The following is a 27749-nucleotide window of genomic DNA, read 5'->3' on the forward strand; positions in this document are numbered from 1 at the left end:
AAATTTATCCCATTTCCTGTAAAACCTTTTTCTAGTATTCACATTACAAGTATTTTTTATTATTTCCTCACTTAATAACATTTTATGAGTTGAATCTTATTGGTTTTATTATAATTACTTTTGAAGAAAAAGGTTATTATTATTTTTACTTCAGTATTGAAAAACCCCTTTTGAAATTGTGGAAAACTGAAACTAAGCTAAAACTAAAAGTGGAAAAGCATAAAGACGCAGAAGAAACAGAGACACCTTTGCAATAAAATCCTGATTTGTCTACTTTTATAATTTTATTACCCCTATTTTTCTCCTAAAATAGGGTCCACTGAAATTCCTCCCTTTCCTGACAAAGCACTTCACTTCCTTTCATATGGAATCATATAGAGAGCAACTCTATCCTTTATTTATCTTCTTTTCCAGAAATAAAGTGCTCCTTTTCCATGTGGGTCAAAATGGAGAAAAATGTGGAAAGATAAAACGTGCAGAATAGAATAATTTATTCCTTTATCCATACAGGAAGAGGATGAATTTCTCTTTTTGCACAAAGAGTAGCTTTAACTTAATTATGGCTGCCAAATGTCACCATGAAGTTAGTGACATTTACAACATACCGTTCACCTGGTTGGTGCTGCTAATATTTAGTTTCTTGTACGGATTTTATTAAAACAATTCTTCTAAAATATTAAGAGTTTTAAGATAGTTGTTTCAGATGTAGGATAAAAACTTTTCATGTTTCTCTAGAAAATACTTCAATGTGAATAAAAGGTTTCCTGGATATATTTATCATATTGTAATGCATACTGTTAAAAGAGCATCCATATTCTAAAAAATTGGTTCATTTTTTTCTTAAATGCCACCATCATACTGGAAGGATTACAGGGCACCTTTTTCTGTGTCTTTAATTTTCTTCCAAACTATTTTATTTGTCATATTAAACTTGTGCCACCTAGTGTTCATAGGAATTCACAGCTATTTTTCTCATATTTGTATGTGCCACTTAAGAGGTCTTTTTTTAAAAAAAATTCAATTTTTTATCATTTTAAACAGGATAGATGGAAAAAACTTAATCAAAAAATGTATTCATTCTATAAATTTCTCTGTTATACATGTGTAAAAAGGAGAAGGCAAATGATTTGATTTTCAGGTCATCAAGGATAAGTATTTTTAAAATAAAGTATACAATTTTATTTACCACAGTCTTCAAGAATTTCGTAACAGTGCTAATTGTCCTCCTTTCTAATATTTTGTTGGAAGAAGAGTAGCATTTAAAAAAAAAGAATGCTGGAATTCAACACAATGAGTTAAAAAAACCCAAGTATGCAGCACAAAAAGAAACAGCAATTCAAATCCTGTTTAGATATGAAGGTCACTGGACATTTTTAAATACATTACTGTTTCTGGAAACAAGCTACTTAATTGTTCCTGTGTAATTAGAACATGAGCGTCTGAGCAAAACCAAACTTAGTGTTTTAATAATTATCTGGAAGCTGTCTCTGAATAATTTTACAATTTATGTGCTCTGCAAATATGATATGCTTTAGAACTTGAATCTAGCAATTCTATATGTGATTAACTGAAATTTTCTCATGCAGTTTTGGCATTTTATAACATTCCTTTAAAAGAACTTAAGCCTTGCTGCCATTTAAGCTCTAACAAAAAAAGACTAAAGACTTTGGCTAAGAATATTATCCTGAATAGGCTAAACTGAAAGCAGAAAATTGCCTTAGCAATATAGAATGAATTAGTGGACTATAGTTCAAAAGCAGCCAAAATCTGACTGTATTTAAACTGACTTAAGCCCATCAAAATCTGAGAGGTTTTTGCTTTATTTGTTTTTGTCAGTCTCCAATCTTATTTGCACTCCACCAACTTTGGCTGATCTCAGAAGTTGAAGAGGGCTGGTCTTCCTTTTATTTAGATACGGGACCACCTGGGAAAATCTGAGTTGCTAGCTAGAATGAGAAGTATAAAAATCACAGTGGGAAAATGGCAACTTTTTAATAATACCAAGACAATTGCAATGATGTAGTCACGAGTCAACTAAAGAGCACCTTTACTTCTTATGTCTGTAGGTGCAAATAGCTACAAGAAATACCCCTGATCACCTGGAATATAATTAGCTAGCAAATATAGGATTTTGTTCCTATCTATAAATATCCTTTGTGAAGATGTAATGGTATTACGCCCAATCAATTATACTCCAGAAACAGGAATTAGGAGAGAAAGAATGGCCAAATTTATTGACTAGTCAAAAGTGGTAAATGTTTCAATAAATAACTCTGAGCTTTAAATAGCAGAACTATTGCCATTGCAGTAACTGACAGGTAATATTTGATTTACAACAGTTCATTTAGTGAACATTCAAATTTACAATGGCACTGAAAAAAGTGACTTACCACTGGATTTGAAACTTATATCCGTTGGAGCATCCCATGCTAACGTAATCAGAATTTGGGTGCTTGGCAACTGACTCATATTTATAATAGTTGCAGTGTCCCAGTGTCATGTGATCACCTTTTGCAACTTTCTGACAAGCAAAGTCAATGGGGAAGCCAGACTCACTTAACAACTGTGTCACTAACTTAACTGTAGTGATGCATTTAACAACCATGTCAAGAAAGGTTGTAAAATGGGGCAAAATTCACTTAACAGCTATCTCACTTAGCAACAGAAATTTTGGGCACAATGGTGGTTGTAAGTCGAAGACTACCTGTACCTGCCTAATAAATATGCCTTTAAAATCCCAGGGCCTTTTGGAAATGTGGCAGCTCTAAAGGTTTTCTTCAGCACTATTAAGGTGGAGAGTGGTAACTTTGAGACAGTCTTGAGAGTCCTAATTGGCAATCTTTAAATATGAGCCAGCAATGTGATGCAGCTGCCAAAAAAAGCAAACACAGTCGTAGGCTGCATTAACAGAGAGATAGAATCAAGATCATCTGAAGTGTTAATACCACTTTATAAGGCCTTGGAAAGATCACACTTGGAATATTGCATCTAGTTTTGGTCTCCACAATCTAAAAAAAGATGTTGAGCCTCTAGAAGGAGTGCTAAGAACAACAAAGATGATTAGGGGACTGGAGGCTAAAACATATGAAGAACGGTTGCAGGAACTGGGTATGAAAAGAAGGATTAGGGGTAACATGATAGCAGTGTTCCAATATCTAAGGGGCTTCCACAAAGAAGAGGGGTCAACCTACTCTGAAAAGCACTTGAAGGCAGGACAAGAAGCAATGGATGGAAACCAATCAAGGAAGGAATCAAACCAGAACTAAGGAGAAATTTTCTGATAATTTGAACAGTGAATCAATAGAACAATTTGCCTCCAGAAGTTGTGGACTTTTAAGAAGAGATTGGACAACCATTTGTATAGGGTTTCTGCTTAAGCAGGGAGTTCAAGTACCCTTCCAATTTGGTTATTCTATTATTTTGTTATTCTGGTACAAAGAAACATTTCTTCCTAACCCTTTATTACAGCTACTATTTTATCTCTAATTGACTAATCATTCACTAATTGATTCCCAATAATAGTATTAATAAATAATTCCAAAGATGGTACAATTCATATTTGTCACAGGTTTTCTCTCAAGTTGCAATTTCTGGATCTAATTTTTCTCACGGCCTTAGGAAACAGGAAATAACGGTGTTTGGTGAATGCAGACATAGCCCTTTGGTACTTAAAAGACAGAAATTAACTGGGAAATCAAGCTAAAAGCTAACTTAGTAGTTATTATCTGCATGTGTGGGCCTGAGACTCAAGTTCTTTATGTTATTGCAAAGTCAGTCTAGGAGCTACAAAACATGGTCATTAGGCTTACCCAACACAATTGTACACAGAAGAACTATGGGTTTAAAAGAAATTTTTTTTAAGGCTCAGTTCAGTTACAGCTGTGATGCTTATGAATAGGCATCTGCATGAATAGCTCTGAAACACCAAGTTAACTCTTCACAGCATCACACACAAAATTGCATCCTTTCTCTGGTTGTTGGCAAGATATCCAATGCAAAGTGAGTAGATCACAGTTTTAGGTGTCCACTGTTAATCATGTGAAAGATGTAGTGTGACCAACTCCTCACAGGAAAATTAATATTTTTAGATTAGTTGTTCTATGTGCAATATATGTGACATTTATGATTAGTTTTTTGCAGTTTGTGGTAACTAGAGAATTTTCATTATCAGTTTCACTCTTTCCAAAAGGATGGAAACGTAAGAGCAGCACACAGTATAAACCAGAAATTACTAGACCATCACATTTTAATTACATTTAGAACCCTAACTTAAAAGTGTTGCGTATTATATTTCTTCCATAATAAAACCTAGCAATGTTTCACTACCAAGAATAGATTTGAAAAGTTGTTGCTTTGAAATACTGTTTAGTGTCATCTTGCAAAACGTTAAGGAATAACATTTGCTATATCACTTAGGCAACTTAATTAAAATATATTCTAAAACATTTACATAATATCTATTATTGACAGTCATGTTTTCATATTAAATCATTTTAATTTCAATTATAAGTTGTTTTTTTGTTTTTTATATCATTTGTCAAAATGATGACATACAAAAGGAAAGCACATTAAATAGTACCAAACAGTGAAAAGCAAATTCTAAATATGTTTTAGTAATTTAAAAAGTTAAAAGTAATAACTTCCTATCTAATTAACAAGAAAAGATATATCACATATACAAATACCTATATAAAATTAATTCAACTGTTATTTATCATTAAATCTGGACCATATAGCAACATAAAATGTCATATTCTCATTTTAGAATACAGAAACTTTTTAAAATCATGACTTACTATTCTATCTTTCTGGATATGTTTACAATTTATCACATTCATACTGCTTTAGTTATACAATTTTATTTTATTTTAAAAGGTGCCCTTCTCTCCTGTAGATTTCCCTCCCATCAGATATAAGAGACAAATCCTGATGTTTAATATTTAAACATTTTTATAAGCATCATTCTTCAAATATGTATTTAGGGTCTAAGGCAGAATGGGAGATCTATCTGAGCTTAGGATAATCTAGTTGGTTTGATGTTATAAGGCTCATTGTTTATAATGCTATTTGCCCTAAGAAGCAAAGAACTGTACTGCCTCTCCCAAGGAAGTTTTATGATTGGCTTAGCACATATGGTACATTTCGAGCACTCATTTCGAGCACTTGAACATGTGGCAACTTAATTGTTTATTAAACTATTAGCAAAAATAATCTTGCTAAGGGAAAAACCATGAAGGGAAAGAAGTGGGAGATCAATTTTCTGAGAAAGTATAAGAGATTCCTTAGTTCCAATCTACTCTCCTTTCCATGTTTTCCTTTAATTGGATGAATTGAATTTTTGAACTGAAATACTCTTATGCAGATAAGAGTATTTGTGAATCTGTGCCTTTTGAACATGAAGAAGTTGAAATTATAATAATGAGAAACTGCAACATTGATGGGAGAGGTGGTAGACGATCTAAAGCCCACGTGTTGAGTTTTCAATACTTGCAGCAGACTATACTCACCAATAAAGAATCTTTTATCACATATGCCATCTCTTGCATTGACTTTGTTTGACTGGATATTAATTCTTCAATATTTCGTAGTACTGCCTTCTCCAGACTAGGAAGGTGACGAAGCCATAATTGCAGGACAGCAGTTTCAGATAACGAGATATTTTTCCTGTATTAAAAAAGGAGTTGAGATTTCTGTATACATTTCACTAATGTGTTGTGCAATTCTTGCCTTTCTTCTTATTTTTATATCCGTGTCCAAAGAGAAGTGTTCTTTTAGTGTCCTTTGCTACAAATGATATTTTTGAACTACATTCCAAATTGGGAGGAATAATATGGTGCTTTTGAATAAAATTTATACAGCCATTGGACTTCACATCATCCTATTTTAAAATATCAATCTTTAAGAAAACAATGACACAGTTTACTTCGCAGCATTTCAAAACAAAGATGAAATTCATAGCAAAGAGCTAGGCAATTAATATAATGGAAACTTTGCTTGGTAAGAAAATCAAACTATGGCCAGAAACAAGTCCTCTGCATTTTTTTCTTACTATGGAACGAAAGATGTATCAGTGGTCTAAAAGCTAACCATTCTTTCTCCACAGAATTAACATCATACGATTAAAACTTGAGTAACTATTGCAAAATCCTGTTTTTTTCCCCCATGAGCTATGCCTGCTCATTATCCGACAAAGTCTCCTTTGTTTTCCCTTCCTCTTTCATTACTATTAACTAGTTTATTTCTATATATTTAGGGTTTTGATTTCCTCCAATTTAGCATGGTATCTCACTGGCTCAAGGTTGACTCAGCCTTTCATCCTTCCGAAGTCAGTAAAATGAGTACCCATATTATTGGGGGCAATATGCTTACTCTATAAACCGCTTAGAGAGGGCTGTGAAGCACTTTGAAGTGGTATATAAATCTAAGTGCTATTGCTATATGATCTACTGTGTGCATGCTACACTTTGCAAAAGATGTATGTATGTATGCATGTATGTACGTATATAATCATGCTGCAGTAATCCTTTTCAAGGTATGAAATACAAAGCACACATTTGGAACTCAGTCAACAAGGCATCAGCTGCATAAAAAAATACAGGTATTATGTCACCAAGCAACACGCTAACATCATCCCAAATATTTTTATCCACAATTATATATATTTTGCAACCTTTCTTGCTACAGTTAAGGGAACCACTGCAGTTAGTTCTTGAGTTACAACCATTGATTTAGTGATTCTTCGAAATTGCAATGGCATTGAAAAAAGTGACTTATAAACTTTTTTTCCACACAACCATTGCAACATCCCCATAGTCATGTGATCAAAATTCACATGCTTGGCAACTGACTCATATTTATGATGGCAGTCACAAATTGGGGCAAAACTCACTTAACAAGTCTCGTTTAGCAACAGAAACTGAGGAGTCAATTGTGGTTGTAAGTCAATGAATACTTATAATATGGTTGTTAAATGAATCTGGCTTCCCCATTGACTTTGTTGGTAGGCATTCCCATTAGAGATTCTATCCTTTTCTTCCAGTACCTCCCACATTAACCAAAGAGATAAGCAGTGGAAGAGAAACTAATCATTTTAGAGCAGTAGTAAATAATCATAGAGTCCTCCAAATATATTTGATAATTGCTTCCATCATCCCCAGGCAATGGAGCCACTGATCATACTGGCTGGTGATAATAATGCGACATTTAGTTTATCACGCTGGAATATCCTAGATTGAAGAAGACTTCCCTTAAAACAAAGGTGTGCAAAACAATAACTAATTCTGGACAAAATACAAAATAAAATGTGAATTTGCTATTTATTGTAGGTGATATAGATTTCTACTTTTTCCTGGAAAAAGAAAAAAAAGGAAGAATGTTATATCAGTGGCCAAAAGGCACTTATCTCTTCTGAATATATGAATAAGACTTTACAAAAAACATCACAGCAGTGGCAAACAAGTTATTTTACAAATAAAATACATTCTTTTTCAATTTACCAAATGAAATCCATCTGTAGAAACAGATTTCCAACATTTGCATCAATTATGCAGAACACACAAAAACTCAAAAAATGAGGGAATAATCAAGATAATTTATGAAAACAATAAGCAAAACCCATGTCTGAGAACTTGTCCATAAACTATTAATAGATCACAATAAATTCTTAGTCCAGCACAGATATATAAAATTAATTTTCAACAGATCGGGTTATTGAATTAGCATTCTTGTTACCAGACAAGAAAATCTTCTTATTTGGAGTCTACTTACTGTAATATAGCCTCATTCACTGCTTCTAAAAACTGAGAGTGAAGCACATCTTCTGGTCCATGATCATGATAGTTAAGGAGAGCTTCAATAAGTGGTTTTATACCAGGCAGAGTTATAAGAGGTACGCAGAGAAGAGACATGGAGGTTACTCGACAAGAGATGCTGTAGAAACAAAATTATACCTCTTACATAGATGAAGAAACATTTTAACTGCCCAGTCACTGAGAGTTTGGGCAGTACATAAACATTTTTTTAAAAAAATATTTTAATTGTTCATTAAATACACATTGTCAAGAAGTTCTGTTTACAAAGCGGCACACTTACAGCACACAAGTTCCTATGTACTACGCTCTTCACAAGACTGCCGGATTTTGTGTGGCAGTGTGCAAATCAAGCTGATTAACTAAGAGCAAATGAACTTAATTTAACCTTAGACTGTCTACTATTGACCTCACCCCTTTCCTAAGAGGTCTGTAGGGGGCGTGCATAAGCGCACCAACGTGCCTACCGTCCCTGTCCTATTGTTTCTTTTATTTTTCTTATATGTACCCATTTCATGTATTCATAACTATGTATATACTTATACCTATGATCTTGTAAGCGATTGACAAATCAAAATAAATAAATAAAAGATAAAATAAATAAACCTAAGAGCCAGTTTTGGCTCAGGCTCAGCATTAACCATTAGTTACTTGTTAACTTTTCTTTTATGCTTTGGTGTACTCATGCCATGTCAGCTCTTATATTATATTTTCAGGTTTGACAAGGGTCTGTATGAGAAATTTATAATCCCGAAATCCCTTTTGGATAATTTTATTGTTTTATCTATCAGTATGTTTGTATTTGAACTTAATGTTGCTATTTTAAAGTCCATATTACTAGGATTGCTCATTTTAATCTCTTTTCTGTTTTGTCATATATGCATAGCCTGAGCAAACATCCTAGCATTTTTATGATTTAATACTTTGTCTTTTAGACAAAAGTGTTTACTTGTATACACCTTTTCTATTTAGCTCGATAGTGTTAATTTAGTTTTCGATATTTGAAACATTTAGGCTGGTTCATGACTGCAATAAAGTGATTTAGTAGTCAACTCTAAACTTCAATCTTTTCCTGCTAGTGGAAGGCTGACCTAACTAGAAATGTAGTAATAAGGAAAAATAAGAATTTTACACCAATATACCTTGGAGCCATTATGTCATGGTGCTTCTATATAGCAACCATGGCAGCCTAAGTCTTCAAGCTTCCTCCCACTCCTCAAATCACTTTTGATCAGTTGCTGAAAACTGCCATTTTGAAGTGGGAAAACACAATGTGGTTTAGTATTAATATTATTTTAAAAATAAGTATTTTAACACTAATATCTGTGAAGAGGAAGAATGCCTACGGAAAAGGGCTAGGGCTTCAACCAATGGACTGTACTCAGCATCTTTATTATTTTTGCTCCCATGGATGCCTTTGCTGTCAAAAAAACTATTGAAATTCTCCAAAATTTGGTCATATGCTGGTCATTTGTACTATAGCGCCACCAACTCTAAAAACATTAAGTATGGGTCCTGATCATGCCATCATAGGCACTACTACTACATTAAAAAAAAAAAAAATCAAGGCAGGCAACCCATCTGAAACTGGGAGATAAAGGAAAAGTCCAAAAGATGACAAAGCTACACCTGCCTTTTCAATGGTAAAATTGGCAAAAAAAACAACTAGAACCACAAAAAAGTTTGAGGATTTTCTTTCAGCTCTGTTTTTACATTATTTGCAACACAGATCACTTCTATAAGTAATGTGTTCCTCAATAACACCATGCTTATGCATAGTTTGGAATATGTCCATGCAATGTTCATAAGTTTCAGTCTTCAATATCTTTCCATAGAACTTTATTCACGCTAGTTACTTAGTTCTGCTACTATTAATACCTACTTTTGTTGACTGTTAAATCCATTAACCTGGGTTCCGTGGAGTTCCGCCACTAATGATGAGACTATCTGTTAAATAAATGTAATTATCAACTTAAAATAATATAGAAAATGATCCAGTAACGATTACATTGGTGATATTTTCTCCCCGTTGAATTTGCACTTCCAGATGAATGGACAATCTATTTGTTGAGACCCATGAAAGATGTGAAAATAATTTCTCCAAACTTATTTTATGTCAAAGAAACAATTCAAAATATGCAAGCTTCCATAAATTTAACCCAATTAAATTAAACCAATGGTTAGGAACAAAGTTTGATTGAAAAGGCAGACTGAAATATTCCATGTGTTTAAACATACTTTAGTTACTGTTATGGTAACTAGAGAAAAATAGCTTTTTCTTCTAAGAAGGAAAGCTACCTTTTATTTTCTCTGTTTAAACTCTAGTTATAAGTGTCCTAGGAAGATACCCATTCCAAATTTTTATCTTTAGTCCTAAATGCAATATTTACATCTAATTTCATTATTCACTATTATGTCTATTAATTATGTAATAATACAGTATATTTGCTTTGATGGGCTACATCAATCTTCAGTATTTACATATTTAATTGGTTCACCAGAAAGCAAGCATAATAAAAAGCTAACTATATATAGAAAATAGGGAAATTGTGCATGGTTTAAAACTACGTTAAATCCAATTTGGTTTTCATTCTGGTTCCACTGCTTTGTCTTGGCCTTTCTCATTTTGGCTACAGAAATTATCCTTTAGGCAAGAAAAACTGGAGTGGAAATAAAAAACTTGTCCTACAATCATTCCCATTATATTCTTTACAAAGAGACAGCTATTATCAAACATATTTAGCAAACCAGTTCTTTGTTAGATAGAAACTGCCGGCTGATCTTTTATGCTGTAAGTTAAAACAGCCACATTCCTCCATTTCATAAACTGGTAGGAATTAGTACTTTATGTTGTTCATGAGAATTAATAGCAACTGCCAATACTGTAGATGCCTGACAACTTGGAGGAAGATGGTAGCTCCTCTCTGAATGTGTCGAAATCAGGGGTAAATGAAGATTCACTTTGCCAAATTATACAAAATACTTACATTTTCAATGAGTTTAGAGTAGTAATCTACTGATGTGAAGCCAAGAGTTGAAATAAACTTATTAATATCAGTATGATGATTTCCCATTCCACAAATGGACAGCAGATGGCACAATGACTTCTAGAGGGAACATGTCAACAGAGGAAATAATTAAAACAGATATATTCCACCAAAAGTTAATTTTATCTTATGTGAAAATGTGGAAAGGATACGCCCTGTTATAGTAACAATAATGGGACCTCTATATCTAAAATATAAAAAGACATGTTTGACTTAATAGAAAACAGAAATCTACTGAAAGAAATCAGCCTAAATATCCATATATTCAGTAATAAATTACCTGATTTGAATTGATTCAGTGATTCAGACTAATATACTCTTTTGCCACAAAGAATAAAAGTAGAGAAAATGTTTTTAAAAGATACTGTACAAAAGAAAATCATTAATAAAAATGGAAAATAGCAACACCCAACTCTTGCTTATTCTGATTTTTTGGGTGGAATATTAGTTTGTCAGGTTAGATACAGTACTTCATAGACGTACTTGACAATTATAAAGTATATATTTTCTACAGAATAGTTGTTTTACTGCCATCTAGCGGTATACATGTAAAAACTACAACAATTTTTAAATGTTTGAACTGTTAACATCATAGCAACAAAAAGTTAAATAGTAATGTACAACTCTGATAAATAGATAAAATCAATTAAATAATCTGTTAATTCTATAGCAAAATCCATTATCCAGTATGGGAAAATTGTGTTTATTTATGTGAAATATAAATAATATAAATAAGGTACACATGGAACACTTACTTTCGCAATGAAGTGGTATCTATTTATCTACTTGCATTTTCATGTTTTCAGACTGCTAGGGTCGCAGGAGCTGGGGCAAGACTCACCCATCACATGGTATAGGTGGAATGCTGGAGGTAATATCACTCCTTTGCTTAATTTCACATACATGTACAGGTAGTCCTGCAACTACAACCAGGATTGCCATCTCTAAGCAACGTGGTCATAAAGGTGATATCATGTGACTGTATTGCTTAGTGATGGCAATCCCAGCTATCCTAGCTGCCATACTATTGAGCAGGAAGATGTGGGAGTCTCAGGTAGGGAATGAAGGAATTATGTGTGAGCCTGCTGCAGGAGAAGCATTAGGAAGTGTAGCCGGCGCTGGGGACCATTGGTAGGCTGGCTGGCATAGGTCATGGGCAGGCAAACCAACATAGGCTACAAATGGGCCAAAGGGGGTGGGTGCAAAGTGGGCCAAAGGTAGGTGGGTGCACATTATGGTTTATGACTGGTCATGGGACATTTGCTAAGGAATACAAGATCCCTGGGATTCCATACTCTGTAGTGTGGCTGCTTGGGGGAAAAAGTGGCAGAAAGAATTTACAGGAGCATTTTTTTATTTTTCCTGCTGGCTTCCTGATTGACTTTTCGTGTGAGAAGCTGACTGGAAAGATCCCCCTCATTCAGTGTCATCATAATTTTAAATAATTAATGAATGAGTGGTAATGAATTGAGGACTACCTGCACATAGTTGGACTGAACACTGTTTTTCTTTGCTACTTCGGTGAATGTATACATAATGTTGGTTTCTGCTGAGAGTTAATGCTTATGTATGCTTGCACATGCATTCTTTTCATCGTATAGCTTGTGTCCTTGTAGATGATGTCTTCATCTTCAAAGACACCAGCTACACAATCAACAGAATAAAAGAGAACGCAGAGTGCACATGGACACAAATTTAGTAAGACATCATCAAAGTAATTCAATTATTATTATTACCCTTTCCACAAAAACATCTGCATTGATAGCTTGCTCTGATCTGGTCAGTTCTCCTGTGATTTGTAACTCTGGAGTGCATTTCAGAAACAAAGAATAACTCTGGTTAATTGGCTCTTAGAATTTTTTATGTTGCTGTATCATTTATTCATAACTGCACTCTATGCCCTGCACTCTTGTGCCTTCTTGCTTATGGAGATTTCATAGCTCATTAAAATTCACACATAAACAAAATGCTTTATGCTATTAAATATGTGTGCGCATGCATACTGTTTATGCTTTTGTGAACCGTTGATGCAGTCCATGGTGCATTTAACTTCAAAGGCACGTTTGAAGTTGTTGGTTTGACTTGTTTCCTATGGTTCTTTTATCCCTGTAGCATTTCAAGCGTAAAAAGAAGTTGTTTTGCTGAGCAAGGGTGTACCTGTGATCCATAAATACTCTTGTTGTGTGTGCTGCTACATCTTTAAATGTAAATCAGAGATTTCTTGCATTTCCCAGGGTGGGGTCTCTCTCAGCAGCAGCTTTTCTTCTTTTTTATTTTCTTTCAAGTTGAAAGTGTTTTTATTATTATTATTAATCTTGACAGCAAGTCAGAAATGGAAAAAATCTGCAGGTATTCCTTTGAATGCTCCCATGGAGGGAGATACCCACGATCCTGTCTGTCTGCAATGGTATATGTAGTTACAAAAAGCATAACTTTTTTTACCAGATTGCCTGAAATTCATTTAACATTTCTGAACAGAATGTACCTATCGGATATGAGATGCTCAGTGGTGTTGAGGGCAGGTTGAGATGCATTCTGAGGACAAAACTGATTGCAAGAAGTCAGGAAAGATAAATAATATGCATGGATGTTGCATGACTTCGTGGATGTTCCATCTATTGTTCTGGCACTGTCCTTCATCTACACAATAAGAAGGTGCCTGCTAAAGCAGCAGATAGAGGGCATGAGCAGGAGAGCTTTCAGCCAATCAAACAATTGCATCCCATCCTGTTTTCATCTTTTACGTGCCCCAATTTTGGCCTCCATGCATCCCATTACCGGCCTGTTTCAAGTGACGGGGATAGGTGGCAGTAGTGGCAATCCCCACCACATGGAACGGGATGCGCAGAGGCTGAATATGGGGTATCCGGAGGCCGCGGCAATGGGCAGTGATGCGCAGCAGTGATCCCCGCAGCCTGGAACAGCTGATCATTGGTATTCTGGGAGGTAGATCCAACCGCCAATCAGCTGCTCGTGCTAAATCAGGCTGTGCTGAAGCTGACCAGGCTGTTTGCTGTAAGGAAGCAAATTGCTGGGAGGTAGAGGCTGAAGGGTGGGGGCCGGCGAGTGAGTTGGACTTCAGCAACATTCGCTCTGTAAGAGGCACAGACATTTCCACCCACATTTTAAGGGGGGGAAGTGTGTCTTATAGTCCAAAAAATACGTAAGTCCACTATTGTGAGATATCCTATCTATAGAATTGTACCAGTTCTGTCATTTCACAAGACCGTAAAAACCATTTTATTGAGGCAGACATTCAAAGTTTGATGGTTTTTCTTCTTTGATATTTCTAATACCAGGTGTGAGTTTAATTATGTTTTGTTCCATGAATTGCCTTTATGTTTTTTTAAAAGATGACTTTATCCATTACTAAAAATGAGCCATGAATTTACACTTTCTAAATAGACTTGATTCAATGTTAACAAAATAAAAATTGATATTTCTAAATAAATTCTAGCCACTAGAACTATAAATGAAAAGTACTGAAAAGAATTATAGTGGATTACTGGTACGGCGGATTTCTTTCCTTTGAAAACCACAAGATAAATTAGTTTTAAAAAGTTTCAGTTCTCTGAAAAACAGCACAACTCATATTGCATGATGCCAAGCATTCATTCAAGTAGGCCAGATGGTGATTAATATGGAAATTATATCATTTTCATTAACAGAGTGATTTTACCAGGTCATGGTTGATTTCACGGGTTAGTAACCTTCAAATACTTTATCTTTCTTCACTACATCTGGCAAGTAGATGAACAAACAAACGTGGACTAAGTTTTGTAGCTCTTCCAAGACTACTTAGGAAGTATGGTTTTAAAAGTATGCATCATAGTTTTTAGTTAGTTTTCAAAATTCAAGGTAAAATGGAATTATAAAATACTTCAAGATTTAATTTCATTGCATGCAGGCAGATACAAACTTCACTTCAATAAAAGAATTATCCCAGTTTTTCTAAAATCAAACCCTTCTATATGCCTTGAAAATCTGCCTGAGAGCTCAGTGGCCCTCTAAACAGAATGGAATTATATGCAAGTGCCATGGTAGAATGTGGTAACTTGCACAATTTGGAGGGAGAGTGTCATGGAACCAGAATTGCCTTTCAATTTGCACAATATGCCCCATTAACTCATTAATAAGGGGACATTACAAAAATCATTTATCTTGGGTCTGTCTATAGAAATATTGTGGGTTGCAGTAGGCCAGGGACAGAAAGCAGTTCTAACGTATATGACCAAGGCTACCCAATAAATGGCTCAGGTTTTCACATTTGCCATCTTAACCATACACACATGGAATCTGTATTCTATTCTTCAGTGATAGTGATCTGAGAGTGGAAGGGCAACGCCACAGTCATGGACAAATAATTCCCTGGTCAATTTTAGACTGACGGTTGCTACAAACCTTACCTGGATGGAAGACCATCTAACATTGTACAAAATAAGATAGTATGGATATAGGTAATCTTCTAAAGGTACTAGGGGAATCAAGTAATTATCACACAGATGATTAGCAAATCCCAAAAACTCGCAAATGGACACTTGACTGCAGGATGCTGCAACAGGTTGTAAATCTGAGCCAGTTGCCAAGCACCTGAAATGTGGTTACACAACTGTGGGGGGAATATTTTACAGAAGTGCTTTGAGGCTGTAAAGCATCCTTTTCGAGGTTATAATAGTTTTGAGCAGTCATTAAACAAAAAGTAGGAAGTCATAGACTACCTGTAGTGTCAAATGGCCCTGGCAGTTGATATTCTAAGTCCTAAGGGGTTCTAGCAGAATTCTGTAAGTTCCTTTGTTTAGTAAATGGCTGAGAATAATGATGGACAGATGGATAGCGTAGTTACAGAAACTTTCACAATGAATCATTTTAGACACAGAATGGGGCTTTTCTTCAGATCCATTTGAGATCTTCCTTTAGGGTGGATGGAGGTATCACTTCTCTTGACTGTTGTCTTTGCAGAAAACAAACTGGTAATGCTGTGCCATATTCACCTCATTCATCATGATACTGGGCAAGGGAAACTGGAACTAACAATACACCACCACCCCCGGTTTGATTTGATTCAGCACAATTTCCTTTGATCTGGACTCCAACATTGGGTTATATAGTATTGGAAAATAACTTGCTTGCCAGGTTTATATGGATATTTTTCCACTTATAGATTTTAAGATTGTGGATGAATATGCATGCAAAAATGAAGGCCACTACTGGCTTAATTAACCCTAATCTTGGCTAATTAAATAAATAGGTTCAGATTGGCCCCAAGATTAAGGGAGGTGTTTTATGTGATTGAGCACGTGTCTTCAGGAAAGTGTTATAAATGCTTTCAAAATCTTCCCCTTGACCCAAAGACCTTTCTAAATTTAGGCCACTCTGAAATATTTCTTTATTGAGCAAGGTGAATTAGAAAATTATGCCTTCAGAATTCCAGGATGGAATTAATTTTCTGAATCCATTTCAATTGGTATTGATTCAGAATATGGAGTGAAATGGCTTTAGTCACCATGATGGAAACAGGTGGGGAAATGTAGACCATCTACTTCTCTATGTTTCTCAATAGATTTCAGTAACATTGACTCAATGAATATTTATGGCTTGTCTTGAAAAGGCTTGGGGGCACTGTTTTGCTGTGGTGCAGGTCCTCCCTATCAGGTTGTGTCCAGAAGAGGGTGCTAAGGGACCATTGTTAGACAACTAGGTCACAGATTTCTTATGTCCCTCAGGTTATATATCTTGTCTCCTATATTTTTGAACTTGTATGCAACCATTGGGAATAGTCATGCGGAGTTTTGGAGTTGTGCCATGTCTGCTGATAACATTTTCTGTTGCTCCTTGCCTTATCATTGTAATGAAACAATATCATTGTAATGAAACTCTTGATATACTGCTTAAACTTGATATTGAGCTGAATGACAGATAATATACTGAAATTAAATCCAGACACAATGGATATTTGTAAGAAAAAAGAAAACTAGATTCTCGATTAAGCTGAAACTTGCTCAGAATGGGGCTGTACTCCCCACAAAGCAACAGGTTTGTACTTTGGAAGTGGTCTTGGAGCCCCATTTGTCATTGGGTTGAAAAAGGCATGTTTTTTACAACTATAGCTAATGTGTTAGCTGCTTTTCCTCCTGAGTTTGCTGGATTTAGCAAAAATTATCCATACCTATGTTGCAACCCACTTTGATTACTGCTGTGTTCTATAAAAACTGCAAATTATTGCAAGATGCAATGGCTAGCTATTGCCTGGTGTAAAATACAGGGATTATATAATCCAATACTGAAATATCTGCATTGGCTTCCAAGTCAAGGTATTGATCTAAAAAGCTGTAAATACACATTTTCTCAGAATGGAGATACTTTGGCTACTTAGATGAACAGGAAATACCCATCTGAAGATATTCTTGCTACTAGACCTTTTAACAACTTCATTTAATCCTCAACATATGACTATAATGGAACCTGCCTACTATGTTTTATGTCATGATGGTCATAAAAATGGGTCAATTATGTGACTAATCCAATTTGATGACATTTTTTGAGGTCATCAATAAGTAAATGCAGCAGTCATTTAGTGAACCAAAGGTTCACTATGGGTGTGACTTTGCCTGAAATGGAAAACCACTGTAAAATGCAGTCACGTGATCATGGGACACTGCAAATGGCAGTAAACCCAGCTGACTGCCAAGTTCCCAAAGTTCTGTCATGTGACTGTGGAGGACGCCCGACTGTCGGAATGTATTATAGTATCACACAGATCACAACCTCCCTCTACACTATTTATAAAACTCTTACCAAAAAAAAACAGCTCTACAGTGTTCTCTGCAATTTAAGCCACCCCAGGTAACAATAGTACAATGAAAGATTTTGATCTTCCCTTTACCATTTTTGAAGAAAGAGACAAGTTTTGTCCTTTTCGCTGTTTGCCACTGTTTGGCTCTCCAAAATTTATCAAAAAGAATATAGAAAGTTGGATAGTTCATTAGCAACTATCTTCAGAACAAGAGATTTAAACTTCAGCCAAGTAAGCATTCCCTGATCATGTTTCTATTAGTCTAAACTTTAATCCTACACCTTCATCCTAATTTTTAAGCAGCTGCCTGATAAAATGTATATCCTCTTCCCAAAGAGGATGGAATTAAAAATAGTAGTTTAAATATCCCACGTGATATCTTCACTGAGTAGCTGCCATTTGGCTTCTTTCTCTCGTCTTTTATTTTGAACATATCCAAAGCAGCTCTTTTCGCTCTTTGTCAATCTCAGTTTAACCTGAGTGTTAACCTTTCTTGAATAATTTCCTGGCTACATGTATGTACTCCTTGGCAATCTGTTCATTTTTCAAAAACCGCTTCCCATTAAAAGAACTCTCTTAAAATAGTTTATAATTAAAGTTTACAATTGAAAGAATATACTGTAAAATGTATCTGTCCAATTTTATTATCTTTATTTTCATATCTTAGCTAATATTTTTGTAGCTATATTGCTGACTGATATTCTTCCCCCCCTTCAGAATAATTTGCTACTGTGCTTTCAGTATCTTTTACTTTAAGAACTCCCACCCATCTCGAGTCTTTTCCTATTGACATTTTCCTGGCATGGAGTACTTTTTAATCATGTTTTAAAGTTTATTAAAACAGGCTTCCTTGAAGTTCAGTGTATATAGTATATTTGACTACAGCCAGCCTCAGCTCTGATTACAATCAAGAATCCCAACATTACATGGTCTCTTTTCCTTACATCCACATTACTTTAACCAATATGTCTACCCGTAGATCCTAAGCCTACCTAAGGTCAATTCCAGGCTAGCTGGTTCATTTTCTCCCCCCTTAAAAATGATGCAATTGCATTGGGGGAAGGGGAAATGCTTACACTTTATTTCCCAACTGATGTTAGGGTAATTAAGATCTCCCAACTATTTCATCACTAGCTGAAAAATTTGCAATTTGCTACTGCCACATCTTTCTTATTGTTGGGTCACACATCAATGTAAAATTAAAGTGAACATTTTCAAATCCCTCTCATAATGACACTTGAGGGAAAAAATGTAAAAGCCCAAAGCTTACTGTCATAATTACAAACTAATTGCTATTACTTTAGTATGTTAATTTAGTTAACATATACAAAAAAGTCTTGACTTACATACAAAGATTTAATGCATGCTGCTGAATTTTACATTATTTGAATGTTTTTGATAATAATAATTGCTTTTGAGTAGAACGGCTGTGTTTGCAAATTGTGCTAAATGAAAAAGTCCAGCTGGAAATGAAAATTAATGAAGGAATAACTATCATAAAAATGGCAATTCTATTTTTTTTTTAGAATTTTCTTTTTGCAAAGAAAGCATATTCTATAAGGATTTTTAGATTTCATGATTTACAAGCTTCAAATATGTTTCCTTTATAAATGGCTTCAAAACAACTTTTCATTTTGTGTTTTAATGTTTGATTTTACTTCTTTTGCTTTTTTTTATAGTAGTTCTTTTAAATTATCAAATGATTAATACTGAGACTAACAACAGAAGCAAGGAATTGAAATTGTTGCCAGGCAGAATACAGGCAAATGGCTGGTCCCTACACAATTGAAAATCGAAAAGATATTCCTTAGGAAATTAATTTTTTGGTCCCTAAAAAATTTGATGCTGTCTCAGTTTCTTGAAGGACTAACCAGAAGCCATCTCTCCCAGAAACAGCTGTCTCCCAACCCTTTCATACAGGTTCAGAGCAAAATGAAGTCTTAGTTAGAAACCATTCAGGTGGTCCTCAAGTTAAGACAGTGATTACAACTGGGATTAAGCAATGTGGTTATAAAGTACGTCATGTAACTGCATTGTTTAGCGATGACAATCTAGGCAGTCTCGGTTGCCGTTGAATCCCCAAGATACACAAGTCATTAGGCAGGAAGCAGCAAGTGTCCCAAGTAAAAGGTGCATCCCTGGGAAGCTTGATGCCGGTGGTATGTAAATTGGCAGAGGGAGGTTCTGTGATGTGGCATGAATTTAGGGAGGCTGAGGAAAGGAAGGCACAGGTCCACACAAGCCTAGAGTCAGTCTGAGTCCTCCAAGTGCAGGGAGGCCCTGGGTTAGTGAAAGCAAAGAAAGATTGGGGGAGGATGTGGCACAGTGTGCAGGAAGAGGGAAGGGACTTACCATAGCAACTTGCGATCTTCCCTGCTGGCTTTCCCAATGATTTTGGTTCTGGAAAGCTGGCAAGGAAGATCACAAATGGCAATAACATGATTGTAAGACACTATAATAACTGTAACTTCAAGGATCAGTTGTAACTTTGAACAACTGTTGCACAGGTGTTTACTAAACAAGGACTACTTGTATTCACTAAGCAAAGAGCACTTCAAATTATGTTGTTGTGTGAAACTAAACCATGATTGGGTTAATGAGATGGAGTCATGTGTTACCTATACACAAATTAAAGAATGTGACATGCAAACCATGCTTAATAGAAATTTGATTAGTTTCAGAGCTTATGAGAAGGAATGAAACTGCATCAGTCTACTATGAATTATTAAACCAAGTTTTCAAACTTCAAAGCAGACCCCAATTTTGATAAGTAACTCAACAGAACCTGCATTAACAGATTCAACTTCATTTATTTCTAGTATTATTCCACAAAATAAACTACTATTCCATCACGATCCCCAGAGTATATAATTATAAAGTATGCACCTAGTTGTCTAAAGAGAAAATGTTTCTGTATATGAGCCTATCTATTTTACTTAATGGTGGAATAAATTGATCAGGCAGGTTTGTCTTTTAAAAATGGGGGTTATTTAGGAAAAAATGACATCAGATTTTACATGAAAGATTGTGCAATATAAAATTCAAGCAACTGCAGACTAATTTTAATTCAGAACTAACTAAAAAAATTAGGTTGCACACAAGTGTTCTCAGCCAGTCATTGAGTCCGGCTGGTGAAGTGGCAGGCTCAGAGGTGAACGACGCTGCACTCAGAGCCCGACAAGTGTTTTCTTTAGTTGTCTGTGAATAAAATTTGGATACTATTAGCTTATCCCAAGGCTAGAAAGATTAAACAAAAATAAAAGCAAAATTATAGAGCATATATAAATTGTTTTCAAAACAAACAAGGGCTTCCATCCAGATTGCCTTATTTTTCCCCTAATTGAAAGTTTGCTTTTATAGCACTGTCTTGCTTGCTGATTTGTGGACTTTGTTCTTTACTTAAAGTTGCCAGAATCTAGGCTCCATTCAATTAAGGGCGATTACAATTACTTTGGTTTTAAACACCACATCTTTTTTAATGTTCAAAATGAGAGACAGCAGAGTTTGTACTTTAATTAAAGGAGAATACATTTCAATACAATGTGAATCTAGTATGTCTCTAGAGTGGTTTCCAAAAATGACACAGTGTCTATATGCTGTAGATGCTGCACCTTTAAATAATTAAGTTAATGTAAAACAGCTGAGGGGAGGATTCATTTGCTTACTTGTATCCAGCTGTTGGCCTTCAATTCCAGAGGGTTCTGTGGTTCACCACTGTACAGACAACATAAGCAGCATATCAGAATCTTCTGGCATTCATCTGTGGATACCAATCCAAATAAGGATATTTTTTAAAAAAAAATCAAAGCAGGACAAGAAGAATATTTTGCTCATGTTAATAAACAAAAACAAAAAACCAAGGACATAGTAAATTTTTATGGTTATTTTTCTTCTATTCCATTTTTTCAAAGTCATTTCATTCATCACATATAGACTGTTTCATTCTTCCTTTTCTTAATATAAAACATATTTTAATGTATTTGGAGATGGGCTTAATTGATTGCCTTGCTGATTCAAGGTGAACCTAGTTAATTGTGACAAACTTAAATCCTATCTGTTTCAATCTAACATGTTCTGAATCAAGCCATCTTATTTTTTTGCAACTTATTGTCGTGATAAAACTATACTTAAAATGTATTTATATACATAGAACAGTTTTATAACATTAAATTCAAATTTTTGCATTGTTTTATTTTTCTAACATAAAAATTAATCCTGAATATTGTTTTCATAATTACTTCCTCTCACCACTACCGTCTGTTTTGTCACTCCCCCAATAGAGTGAAATTAAGAGCAGCCATTTTACTCGTCCATTTTCCCTGCTACCGATATCAGTGAAAGAAAAAACAATGTGACAAAAGAACTCAAAAGTTGATGTACTGAAACCTTTAATTACAATTGTTCTGTTAATAAAGAATTCCTCTCAAATAGTCCAAACTCAAACATTCAAAACTTGCCACACTATAATAGAACTATAAAACTGTATGTTAAAAATCTATATGGATTAATAACCACTTAAACCCTAAGACGGTTTTGCGGTATTAGATACTACTTGCTTACAATGGTATCATTTGTGAAAGGATTTTGATAGTGTAAACAGTAGGACCACTTTTGTTAGCAATCCTGCTTGTTTATGTATTTACATCATTACTATATTACAAACTGCAGAAGATGACCTACAAATTACAAGAAGTTCTCAAGTTATAGTCATTTATTCAGTGATTGTTTAAAATTATGGTGGCCCTGAAAGATTGATACTTACTCCCTGTCCCTGAAATTATAGCCACTGCACCCGTCTTGCAATCACATGATCAAAATGTGGGTGATTGGCAGCCTACCCACTTGACTTCATCTCCCCTACCTGCCCTATTTCTCCCTCTTCTCTGCCCTTCTGGCTCCCTACACCGCCAGCCCCTGTTGCCCTGTGCAGCCTGGTTCTCCCTATAGCTCCTGCTATGCCTTGCACAGCCTCACAAAGGACCTAGTCAGGCACACAATGTTTAGCGATACAAATTCCAGGCCCAATTGCCATCATAACTCAAGGAGCCTGTATATAAATCCATAAAACATAGTGTTCCTGCTCTTATAACATTTCGGATTCTATAAACATTCCTTAACATCCATTTTAAAACTAGGTGAAAGGATTTTGTCTTCAAGGCCGTTTGACAAATTATCTGGGGTGGTGAATGAGGCCATTTGAATCTGTGGGAATGAGGGTGAAGCAGAATGGAAAGTTACCAGAAAAGTATTCTTATAATTAGAAGAAGTTTCTTAGCTTATATCGCAAATATTATAGAAGTTGTTTTAATACGATATTGTGAAAACCACAAAACTGCTGAACCTAAGAACTAGACATGTTCCTGTAAGCAAGAGTGGGTATGGAAAATAACAGAAGAAACAGAAGAATAAGAACGAATGACGAAGTAGACTTACTTCCCCCTTTTGTAGTACGCTGAGACTGGGAGCTGCATAAAAGTAACCCCCTCAGGAATAGCTGGGGGTTCAGAATTCGCCATGCTAATGGCAAGAACCTTTTGCGCAAATAAACCTGTATTCTCCTACCCTTCGTGGTCTTGTGTCCTGATTTGGAAACAGGATCTGCTGCAACAAGGGTATTTCCATAATGCAGTGTAATTCAGCATTTAGTGAGAAGCAGCATGTTCTGGCTTTTCTGTTCTCATTTGCAAGTGATGCTCTAAACTAATATGGCTGAATATACTAGGTGAGTCACTTCTACCTAGAACAAGCAGTTCTTGGGGCACATACTGGTAAATGCCAAGATAAAAAGGACTTTACATGTTACAACGAGTATTTTGAGTTAAATACTGGTAACTACTGCAGAACTCTCAAAACCATGGCACTGGTAGTTCCAAAGGTGCTTTTTCAAGAGGCAACTGGACTTTCTGGGTTTTGTTTTGTTTTTTTGAAGACATTTCACTTCTCATCCAAGAAGCTTCTTCAGTTCTGACTAGATGGTGGGAAAGAGCTGAAGAAGCTTCTTGGATGAGAAGCGAAACATCTTCAAAGAAAAACCAGAAAGTCCAGTTACCTCTTGAAAAAAGCACCTTTTAGACAGCCATGACCTGGATGACTGAGAATCTCCACAGACATAAATTGTTGCATTTTGCATCTAATAGGGGAGTCTACAAAGGTTGTTACATACAGAGTGCATTGCAGTAGTCAACGTGAGAAATGATAAAGCCAAGACAACCTGCCTCTGGAATTCCTGGCAAAGAATGAATTGGCTGGAATAGAATGGTTCTGCTAGAAATTCTCCTCCCACAAAGACACTGAACCTTGCACTTCCAGAGATGCGCCCCAGCCTTTTCATACAGTAAGAATTTCTGCGTGGGGTATCCACAAAAATGGTAAAACCCAAGAGGCCTGAAGATTCTGAAATGAACTCTCAAAATCTTATTTTAAGGATTCAGTTTTGTCTTGAAGATTTGCCATCATTTTTATTTTGGAATTTTGCAGATGCATCTTGCTAGAAGCTCCAGCTCTATAATGCTAAACTCTATTTTTAGTATTATTGAACAAATTTTATAGATTAACATTTAGTAATGTCCAACTTTGTGTTTTATCTCTTTTCTTTTAATTTTATTACAAAGTATTTGATACTATTAATTGATGTATTTTTTTATTATTTTGGGCAACCGTTGCTTTCATTACAAAACCCTCGTCTGTAATCTTGAGGCCAGTAAATGTCTATAGTTATGCTAGATGGGCCACTGTCTGATGCTTACATTGAAAGTGTAATTTTAATAAACACTCCCTTAATGATCAATTATTTTAAGAAACCATTATAAACACTCACCGTAACCAATAACAAAAGGATTCCAACAAAGTCTTCCCAATAACTGACCAATTAATGGAAATGTTTGGACTGCCGTTGTTGAGCTCTGAAATTAAAGAGGATGCTTAGTCTTGAAATTAATGGGTGCCAAAACATATTTGCTGTCCACAACAGTAGGGGATTGGCAAAATGGAAATTAAGGTCAGAGTATCTTTGGAACAAGTAAGTGCTGCCTAAATGTACAGATAGTCCTCGAGATACAGTAATGGAGTCTGCTCATTATGGTCATTTATCACAACGGCTGTTAAGTGAAGCATCTCATTTAGCAATCCTCCCCATCCTCACTCTCCCCAATATATTGTTAAACAAACATGCAGGTCATTAGGTGGAACACGGGGCAGGGCAGCCCTTGGAGGCCTAGCACAGGCTTGCCTGCTCCAGTCTCCCCCACTTATGCTGCTTCCTGCCCCCTTGGGTGTCCCACGGGCTTTTTCCCACTCCCACTGGGTACCCCCAAGCCTTAGGCCTGATTCCCGGACCACCATACCAAATACTTTCCTCCTCACTCACACCTCACACTTAGAGCTGTGCACATGCAATCACAGCTGTTCACACTACTGCCTTACATACTAGTCACCACATCACTAATCTACTCAATTGTTCTTACAGAGATACAACTGAAAAATAGAAATCAACACAGCAAAAAGAAAACATTAAAGTTATAAACTGAGGTTTAAGGTATTTTAACATCTTTCCACCCAATCCAACTTTTTGTGGATCAACACAATGCTTTTTTAGAAGACATTCTAATTAATTATTAATTATTTACTAATTTTATATATGAAATTTATCTCCTTCAAAAGGGGAGTGGGAAATGAAAAAATACAGAAAAATATACTAAGAAAACTATTTTTTGTTGGTTTTTCTTAACTTTCAAGATGTAAGTGAATAATAAAACAAATTACTGAAAAGTCATACTGATTACATCATTCTATATATTATGAAAAGGACTGAGCCCAACCACAGTGGAAAGAAATCTTAATATTTCAATTACTATTTACTACATTTCATATGAGTTGCAATCTGAAATTTAACAGACACTATACCTACAAAACCTAAAGAAAAATTAACCAAATGGAAAGAAGTTTTGCTATAAAAGTAAATCATGGTGCAGTTAATAAACATTCTTACACAATCAGGCATTTCCATCTTCTCTTTTTTGTAGCTTTAATTACTAATATTAAAATAGCTTTTAAAATGGCAGTAAACCAAGATAATATGCAAGCAACAGTAAAGATTATCATCCTTCTCACTACAATAAATTCTTCAGATTTGATCTACATTTGGAACAAACCCCAGACATTATGGAGTCCAATACAGAAGGTCCATCTGAAGCCAAGTTTCATAAGTAATTCAGTACAATTAGAAATTTCAAGGGAAAAAGTTATGCCCTCAGAAACATAGGCAACTGCTAACAAAATAAACTTTTCAGTAGCTAATCTGCCACTTATTATTTGATCAAAAATGCTTTCCTGACTAGTTATACTAATATTATAGGCTAACTGCCATTATCAACAAAATATATTTTATTGCACACAACATATAACAATACGCTAATTACTTGCAATTTGCCGTCTACAAATTATTATGAATAATAATAGAAGCAAACTAGCTATTTGCCTGTGATCACATAATGGTGATCTGAAAACATTTTGGAAGCAATACCAATAAAGTTTATAGGTCAGCAGACTTCATGGTTTAAGAGATCACTTATAATTTTAGGATTATAAATTAAGGATCTGTACCTAATGAAATATATGGCATGAGAATGAGAACTAGATACTTGTTTACTTTAAAGTATTTTAAAAAGCTTGCTGCATTGGATAGGAAATCTCATGTGAGAATATAGCCAATCAAAAAGAAAAGGTTCATTTTATAATAAATCAGGAACACAGGAAACACATTCCTGTTTGCATTATCTATGGCTGTTTCCCCAATTTGCTTCTATGATCCAGCAATACATTAGGTCACTACTACAAGGCTCTCTGCTACTGTTAGCTTTTTATCTTGTCAAAATGTGGGGTGCAGAATGTTTCTGTAGCAGTCTTCAAAACAGTTCATTCTTTCAGTTAATTCACTTACCATATGTTTCAAAGCTCCATAAATCTGCAGGAGAAATTCCTGTAATTCAGGCAAGTGAAGGCAGACATCTTGCTGAGATTCTAAAGTAGTGATCTGATCCCACTCAAGAGTTTTGTTCAGCCAAAACTCAATGCTTGAGTTAGAGACTCCACTATCTTCAACCATCCTGTCACCTTAACGGAATTTTTTTAATAAAAAAAAAAAGGGGGGGGGGAGGAGGAACAAATGAAAAAAGCCTTTCTCTTAGCAACTATTAATAACTTTTATTACATTACGAGATACTGAATTAAAAATTTGTGTAGTTTTTGTGAGATGCATTATCATAGTAGCTCCTAAAATGGAATTGCTTTGTCTATCAAAAGTAAGGAGGGAATAAAAGGCAATCCATATATCAAAATGCACCACTACTTTATTGCACTTGTCCTTTTGTTTTTGTTTGCTAAATAATATTTTGTGACAAGGACAAAAAAGCAAAATAGATATCAATGATTACGGAAACATGCACTGGCATGCAAAACCCATAACAGCAAGAAACAAATGCAGTTAGAATTCAACTAGATTTAAACTAAGGACATCCTTAAGCTGCAATACTTCATCCAGAAACCACATGTTTGGAACAAGAGAAACACTGTTAATTCTCAGCATTCACAAATCCAAAAGCTTTTAAAATAAAATAAATAATAAATGTCCATGTAATATGCATATTCAAGTATTCCGTATAACTATGTCAGCATCAGAATTTGACCATAAATTAAATATAATTCTTGCAAAGAAGGGGTAACTCACTCCCTCCTCCCCCTTCTCACTCCCTCCAATGATATATAGTCCAAGATCCCACCCTACTCTTTAACCAATTCAGCTGGACATTTTACACAAAGGTGGTATAATAATTCCAAGTACTACCGTTTGGTGCATGCTGGTTAGCTTATAAACACGATCCCTGTTCATTACATATTCATGGTATTTAAAGATTGGCAAGACAGTAGGACTTCTCATAAATATCTTTCATTTAAGTTTCTCCCGCTTCTCTCCGGTACAGCTAATGAAGAGAGTAGGTTTCTTATCAAAATGTTGTACGCCCAACTTTGATACTATTTTGCAGACCCTCTTGGTCCCCAAATGTTAAACATACATCCAGTAAGTAATGTTAGTAATTCTGCATA

General features: G+C 35.2%; 1 protein-coding gene across 8 annotated transcripts in view; it reads right to left on the reverse strand.

Moving 5' to 3' along the window:
* Positions 1–27749, reverse strand: part of FANCC (FA complementation group C) — a 48627-nt gene that overhangs the window by 14925 nt on the left and 5953 nt on the right. For all 8 annotated transcript variants that reach the window (XM_087926814.1, XM_087926815.1, XM_087926817.1 and 5 more), the window contains 7 exons: positions 26587–26759; positions 24466–24550; positions 21314–21408; positions 10796–10915; positions 9691–9755; positions 7768–7929; positions 5508–5664 (listed from right to left, as the gene is read on the reverse strand). In XM_087926814.1, the coding sequence (XP_087782940.1) occupies positions 5508–5664; positions 7768–7929; positions 9691–9755; positions 10796–10915; positions 21314–21408; positions 24466–24550; positions 26587–26751 (849 nt within the window). In that variant the 5' untranslated portion in view covers positions 26752–26759. The remainder of the gene's footprint in view (positions 1–5507; positions 5665–7767; positions 7930–9690; positions 9756–10795; positions 10916–21313; positions 21409–24465; positions 24551–26586; positions 26760–27749) is intronic.

The sequence above is a fragment of the Pseudonaja textilis genome, chromosome 2 (assembly GCF_049901715.1).
Source record: "Pseudonaja textilis isolate UNSWEBS1 chromosome 2, rPseTex1.2, whole genome shotgun sequence".
Lineage (NCBI taxonomy): Eukaryota > Metazoa > Chordata > Lepidosauria > Squamata > Elapidae > Pseudonaja > Pseudonaja textilis.